The following is a 7,500-nucleotide window of genomic DNA, read 5'->3' as shown; positions in this document are numbered from 1 at the left end:
GAACCAATTCACCGTTGCTGTTGAGAAAAGTGTATGCCAGGCAAAACAAGTTGCATCTCGGTAGCCTGAAAGTTAACTGACAAAATAATTTGCCTGTGTTTAAATTTACAAATACACCAATACATCACTAACGCGTTTCATGTTTAACCGGAGAATTAGGGAAGCAGATGTTCGAAGGTATAATAGCTGTTGAGTTTTATTCCTCAGTTATCGAGTTCTATAAGTATAAAACTTAAAAATGCATTGCTTTAAAATCAGAAAAGAACCAATTCACCTTTGCTGTTGAGAAAAGTGTATGCCGGGCAAAACAAGTTGCATCTCGGTAGCCTGAAAGTTAACTGACAAAACAATTTGCCTGTGTTTAAATTAACAAATATACCAATACATCACTAACGCGTTTCATGTTTAACCGGAGAATTAGGGAAGCAGATGTTCGAAGGTATAATAGCTGTTGAGTTTTATTCCTCAGTTATCGAGTTCTATAAGTATAAAACTTAAAAATGCATTGCTTTAAAATCAGAAAAGAACCAATTCACCTTTGCTGTTGAGAAAAGTGTATGCCGGGAAAAACAAGTTGCATCTCGGTAGCCTGAAAGTTAAGATATAATTTTCCTGTGTTTAAATTAATTTGAAATAAAGAAAATAAAGAAATAATTTTCCCTTTTTTTAATTGCATGATGCTCGCGCGCCGTTGTAAACCGTGTTTTAGAAAATATTTCAGATTGATTTACTGTGCCTCTGGACTATTTTGACACATCACTCAAAATTATTTTAAAGTAATTTGAATTATTTGTCGTCATTAAAACTTTATGACGAAGTCGGCCCAACAAATGAGTCGAGATTAACACCTCTCTCTCCCGTTGTCTCTGCCATTTTAGTGTGAGTCTTGTTACAACTCCCACTGAGATTTTGGTAATTTTTTTTTACCTAAACAGCGGGGACCCACATTCCTGACCCAAGTTAAGCTCCTCATTGATCACAATGTGCAGCACATATTAAATGCAAAACACCTCAACTGCCCTCTGTATTATCTTAGGCGGGGGCAGATGTAGTGAAAACTATTATCAGCTATCGATAGAATTGTTTCCTCGCAAGGAAGCACTGGCCTTAAAGATTTTTGAATTTCCTACGGTGATACAGTCTAATTACTGAAAACATCGCAAAATATTCTTGTTGCATAACATTTTGCCCAGATTTTGTCTGGCCAAAAATTCTCAGCGCACTCAAAGCCAAACTAAGCGCTTTCAAACAAAAAAATTGACCTCAAAATATACGAACCACACTTTTGAGGATATTTATTAAAGAAACAATACCTTTTCGTAAAGAGTTAGTTTTTTTTCCTCTAAAGCTAATTTTATATATACTTTAGACATAACTTGAAATAATTTGTTGTCAAAAAGATAAAATAGCGAAGGAACATTTTTTTCGCGGGATTCCGCCGGCAGACAATGAGTTGACTCAGAAGACATGTTCCCTAAACAAATGCAGGCACTTTAGTTTATTTTATTTAAAGATTCACCCTAAGGTGGTTGTTAAATACAATAGGACAATAAGTCTCCTTGCAGGTATTTACACCCAAAAATGTGCAGCACATCAAGTCTTTGAAATACAAGTAAATCTAAGGCAGCATTTACACCAACGCGATTTGTACCAGCATCAAGACTGATGGCGAAACCAGGTCGATTTGAAAACGCTGCCAAAAGTGGAGCGTTTTAAAAACAAGACGGTTTCATCTGTCGTGTAGCCATGAAGGACTCATTAACCGTCGTAATTAACTCGGCGGTAACAAGATATAGTTGAAGCAGTTCCTAGAGCGCTTGCATACGAACAAAATACTGCTCGCCAAACTGCCACCATTACCGAAGCAGATCACTGTGTCTATAAGGCCCGATTTACACGGTTCGATTTTTGTCGCATGCGATCGACAAGCTTACGACTGGCCTACACCTCGTTTACGATTGTCACGTACGTAAGAAAAAATGTCGTAGCATTTTTAAAACATATTTTAAAACGCTGCGACAATCGTATCCTACTAGGTCTGTCTCAAGCTTGTCGCATGCGCAAAAAATCGTACCGTGTAGATCGGCCCTAATACCCACGTCCATTACATTCGACATTAAAATGATTTAATCTCAAAAAATAGAAGCTACACATAATAGTGGTTACATATTGAGGCAAAATTAAGCGAAAAATCCCTTTTGCTATCCAGCTCACAAAATGGCATCAAACTTCAGTGATTACCCCGAATTTTTTCAAATACTTTATGGATAATTTACATAGCTGTGAATCGTAACAAAGTTGCAGAATGCCCTTAAAAATTTCTCAAAACAAAGTTAATAATAAGAAACTGAAAATTAATTCAATTAGGATAAATAAATTAGTCAATGTCGTCCTGTTTCCTTTTGTTTGTAAATGACTGACTTTTGAATGTAAGCTATAAAGAACTATTTTTCGTCGTTGGCATATAGACGTCATTGCGTGAATCAATATGGTCTGACATATTTGGACAAGTTTTATTCCCAACTTTAAAAGTGAAAAGCCAGTCGTATATTCAGTCGTTCAAATCTCTTTCCATCGGCCTTATTGCGTGCTATGGATAGTCATTTTGAAAGTCAGCTTTGTCTCGGAAGTGGGATTTCTTTCCTTTTGATGATCTTCTTCGTTTCGCTTCCCAATGGTTTTATCTTAATGGTAATAGTGAGAAATCCTTTGCGATGCTTCAAGAGAGTGTTTTCAGTGCACCTGGCGTTCGTATCAGCAATGGATCTTTTCGTTGGTCTTGTGGTTTCCCCGGCACAAGCCGTGGCGAGATTTCTGTGCGTGTTCAGCGATCGAAGTATTCCACAAGAAGGGGAAATAGTCCAGATATTAAGCTACGTCGGAATCAACTGTTCAATCTTGTTAGTGACCGCGATGTCGATCGATCGCTTCGTAGCTGTTATTTTTCCTCACACATATCGACAAAGAATGAAACCGAAGACAGCCGTTGTTTGCAACTCGTGCATTATTGTTTTCTCGTCCATCTTTGCCTCACTTCAGCTGACCAACATTTCAATGGATGTCTACATTGCCATTGACATTCATTTACACACCACGTTTCCTCTGTCCACGACTGCAGTAGCTTATCTCGGAATCTTCTACTTTTTGAAGAAACAATCACGAGTTGGTCTTCAGAGACAAGCCACCATGCCAAGCAACACTTCTTTGAACGACAGGAAACGAGAAAGGGCAGCCAAAATGGAAAAGAAAATTGCGACAACGTCATTTCTCATTTTGGTGTTTCTTATTCTTTCGCTAATTCCGTATTTTGCTGTCATGGGTTTAGGAATCCACTGTGAAAGCTGCGCAAAACAAAATTGGTTCTTCATCGTCAGGGAATCATCCACGGTCATCCTGTTTCTGAACTGTGGGGTTAATCCTTTCTTGGCGTCTTTTCGCATCAACGAATTGAAGAAATCTTGCGCAGTCATGCTCGGCTTTAAAAGAAAAGATGACGAAACAGCTATAGCCAGGTTTTCTTCGGTAACAGCGCCTATGCAATCCAGAACAGGAGAATCAACAAAAAGTGACTTTGTAGTCTGAAATAGTGCATTTGCAATTCAACCCTTCAGGAAAAAAAATACTCTCCAGGTTGTATGTTTGGGGGACTCAGTTTATCCGTATTCTTGCGGGAAGGGGGAAATTTGTTAAGTAAAGGAAGTAAATGAGCACTGAAGGTAAAGGAAAAACAAGAAAAAGTGCGCCGAGATGACGTGAAGAACAAGCTAGTCAACTGGCCTGGCTAGGTGGGATGCAGGGATGACACAGTGGTGAGAGCACTCGTCTCCCACAAATGTGGCCCGGGTTTGATACCCAGACTCGGCGTGTATGTGGGTTGAGTTTGTTGTTCTCTTCTCTGCATCGAGAGGTTTTTCTCCGGGTACTGCGGTTTTCCCCTCTCCTCAAAAACCAATTGACTTGATTTACGTTGATTGTTAATTTCAATTTACAGTGTCGCCAATTAGTGCTCCAGCGCTAGAACGACTACACACTTAAATAAAGTTCCTAAGTTCCTAAAGTTCCAGCTACTCTTCCTTGTAGGTTGTGAAGTGCGCAGCGAAAGCATAAAACCGAAAGATGTCTCCGCCTAGCAGCTGCAACTGTATCGAAGGAAAATGGCCTCATAAACCCAATTGCTAAAATTGCGCCCACAACTGCGAGGATCATAGCTTTACTTGATTTCGTATCCGCAGTTCGGTATATGATTCATTTCATATATCATTTCATTCATTGAGCCATTCCTCACGGAAAAATTAGAACCGACAAATGACCAGCTCCCAAAGTCAGGAGCCTCATATATAGCTCAGTTGCCGGTTAGAGCGTTGCACCGGTATCGCGAGGTCACTGGTTCAAACCCCGTTGAAGTCTGAATTTTTCAGGCTTCTCTACACAGTCGCTAAAAATTGCGTCCATAACTGCAAGGATCATAGCTTTACTTGATTTCATATTCGCAGTTCAGTATACAATTAATTTCATATATCATTTTGCTCTTTAAACCGCGCTTTCCATCGTTGATGCTTTGTACAACGCTGTCCCCTTTGACCAAAATGTGGAGAAAAGAAATGCTCCAGTCGCGTTTCGCGTGATTTCCAACACCGAGGAGAGTTGGTTATGTTTCCAGTCTAATGTGTGCGGCTGCGAGCCCGATAAGGCCCAACTAGGGCTGAAAGAACTGGATATGATAATATTCCCTGGTTTGACTCGGCTTGCGTTATTTTTTAAATTTTTAGTTGACAGTTAAACTTTCGGAAAGTCCTTCGTCTCATGTAGATGGCGCGCGGAACGAAGGTCGACCTCTCGAGACTTCGTCGCTCGCTCATATCATCCACTTCGCGAACGAAAAATCACGTTCCGCTCGCCAAAACATTTTCTCCTAAGATTCTCGTGAGGTCGACTTGTGGCAAGTCTAGTTTACAGTGTCACCAATTAGAACTCAGCGCTAGAAGACTAGACACTTGAATGGAGTTTCTTTTCCCTTGTTTTGAATGTAACTGAACTCTTGACGCGGCAGAAATTTGAGACTTTGAGGTGTCAGTGGAGTTCCTGTATCATTTCTCTATAATTTGAACTTTTGATGATCGGTGACAAGGGACGATAACTCATGCCCCATCATAGTTTTTTTTTTTCAAAATATATTTTTAGTTTCGCAAAGCTATTTTAAGTTCTCTTTCCCAATGCCGCACACGTTTAAAAGTTCATTACGTCATTACAACTGGCCAATCAGGTGCCTCTCTAAAATGGCTGCTTAGCTAAAATGAGGGCCAATAGATGGGGAATCCGTGCTCTTACCTCATCCCCTATGGTAACCCATCGATGCGAGAAATTTTGGTTTTATAGCCATGACGTCATTGACCGTCCGTACCTACGCACGTACGTACGAACATCCGTCCACCCTTCCATGTATGCTAATGTGACCAGTATCATGCTAGTTTACAGCATACATCTTTGATATTGGACATCCATCTTTTGATCAATTGAAACCTGTCAAATCAAGGTATCCGCTGACCAGTATCACGTGACCATATCGCGGACTCAAACCTAGAGCTCACCGAGGCTAGCTGGTTTTTTTTAAGTTGACCGCTTACCAGGTACTTGTTTTCGATTGGATTGCAGGCTCAAGCCTGCTTAACTCACCTAAACATAAGCGAGGCTTCATTTTTCGCCGCCTTTTTCTCTGTATTGCAATTTTTGGCATATCTTTAGAAGCTGTGATAAGGTTACATGATGCCTGGAGGACCTATGACTAGAACAGTAAAGAAAGGAGAGCAAAGAGAGCGACAACCACAAAACAGAATACCAGTAATATCCCATACTTAGTGGAAGAAGTTACTCCACAAATTCTTTCCTTCGGCACTAAACCGTTTGTTATTTTCAGAAAGTGGTTTAATCGGTTTTTCCTTTGTTCAGGAATGATTTGTTTTGCTCTAAAACGCAAGCGAACAAGTGCTTTTTAATCCGTTTGCCCAACTGGTTTTCGATGTGCTTCGACAGTGACAAGAAAATTTGTGTTATAAACATGTAATCGTAACGACTTCTCGTAAAATTAGGGGGTAGTTTCACTAGCTTGTGTTTTCAAAAATTGGAGTAAAAAGCGTTATTTAAGTGTTGCAGCGGATCTTGTTTGAAGTTCGTCCTTTCTTGGTTCCATTGCCGTATTTTGCTGATTCTTGTTCCAAGCCATGATCGCTTTCAGAGATAAAGTGAAATATAAAAGTACATCGACCTTGAACTGACAAAGTTTATTTTTATGGTTTCTAATTTTAACATGATTCCTATTTGCTGGCTATTGACAGTTGACTCTGAAATGTCTTTTTTCCTTTTCCATTCGTTCGCTAAGGGTGTGCTTCTTTTCTTTTAAAACTCGTGCGGTTCAAGAAAAATTCATTGCCAAACTGGTGAATTCCAAACTCATAGCTTCGTGATTCACGCGATATCAGTTTTTAGCGTAAAATGTACCGAGGAGTTCTTTAGTTAGGCAATGAACTTTCTATAGAAGAAAGCAAAGAAAATGATTTAATTCTTAAAGCAGCAACCGGAAACATCAAACTGACGGGGACAATTCGAAACCTTTTATTTTCTCTAACGTTACAGGCAGTAAGAATAAATAACGAGGGAGCTCCGCTTTTAGGCTTGGCTAAATCTATATATTAGTTTATGGGTAACTTTTTTTTTGGATTGCCGTGATGACTCAGTTTTCGTTTCTTTTGTCAGGCTTTGAGTTCTCCTTTTTAGTGATGCTGAATGAGAAAATCCCGGGGTACCAAAGGTCAATTTTCGGAAAATATCTGTTCGGAGGACGATTTGAGATCTAGAATTTTCGGAATATTTGTTGTAAAATTTTATGCTTGCCTGCCTCTCCTAGGATTTTCGAACATCTGAAAAATGGTATAATTGCCCATTTTTAACGGACTTTTACCCTAAAAAGGTCACCTAGAATTTTCGAAAGCCTTTTTTCTGGCTAAAATTCTCGAAAAGGTAAGTTTTGATTCCTATAATTTTCGGATCACTAGACTTTCAGCTAGGAAATCCGAACAGATGAAAAATTTTTAGGGCAAAAAAATATGTCTATATCTACCGTTTAAATACGAAAATACGTTTAACAATGCTATGTTTAAGTGGTTTTGAACTATATTCTCGTTGGGTGCCCCCGAAAATCTGTCATAACAAACGGGAAGTTGTTTTATTCACCATTTATTTAGAGGTTACAACTTTTACCTTAGGCTTGTGGTTAAACTTGCTGTCATCGCTTTTAACCACAGTTCCAGGACCTTCCAATGAAATGAAAGGTCTGATTTTTAGGTCTACAGAACATACATCTTGAAGTCGTCTGCATATCTTCGACATCAGAGAAGCATTAATTTCCAGAGCTCTCGCCATTCTTTGCTGTGGGTCATCTTGAGTGAAATACAAGTAAATGGCCTTGAGGAGGGTGGCTAAAGCTGCTTTACAGGCTTTAAGGAA

General features: G+C 39.4%; 2 protein-coding genes across 2 annotated transcripts in view; one reads left to right on the top strand and one right to left on the bottom strand.

Moving 5' to 3' along the window:
• LOC138004279 (uncharacterized) overlaps positions 1 to 333 on the bottom strand; it is a 25,024-nt gene extending 24,691 nt beyond the window's left edge. The window contains exon 1 of the mRNA XM_068850752.1: positions 275 to 333. The gene's annotated coding sequence lies outside the window, so the exon portion shown is untranslated. The remainder of the gene's footprint in view (positions 1 to 274) is intronic.
• A 2,355-nt stretch (positions 334 to 2,688) lies between these two features.
• LOC138002771 (adenosine receptor A1-like) lies at positions 2,689 to 3,582 on the top strand. Its single transcript, XM_068848752.1, has one exon. The coding sequence runs from the start codon at positions 2,689 to 2,691 to the stop codon at positions 3,580 to 3,582; it is 894 nt and encodes a 297-aa protein (XP_068704853.1).
• Positions 3,583 to 7,500: the final 3,918 nt, after the last annotated feature.

Source organism: Montipora foliosa, chromosome 5 (genome assembly GCF_036669935.1).
Source record: "Montipora foliosa isolate CH-2021 chromosome 5, ASM3666993v2, whole genome shotgun sequence".
NCBI lineage: Eukaryota > Metazoa > Cnidaria > Anthozoa > Scleractinia > Acroporidae > Montipora > Montipora foliosa.
Note: the sequence above shows the minus strand (reverse complement) of the source record. Positions and strands in the feature narration are given on the sequence as shown.

Excerpts from the sequence above, each read along its gene's own strand:
- LOC138002771 (XM_068848752.1), top strand. The coding sequence starts at position 2,689 with ATGGTAATAGTGAGAAATCCTTTGCGATGCTTCAAGAGAGTGTTTTCA.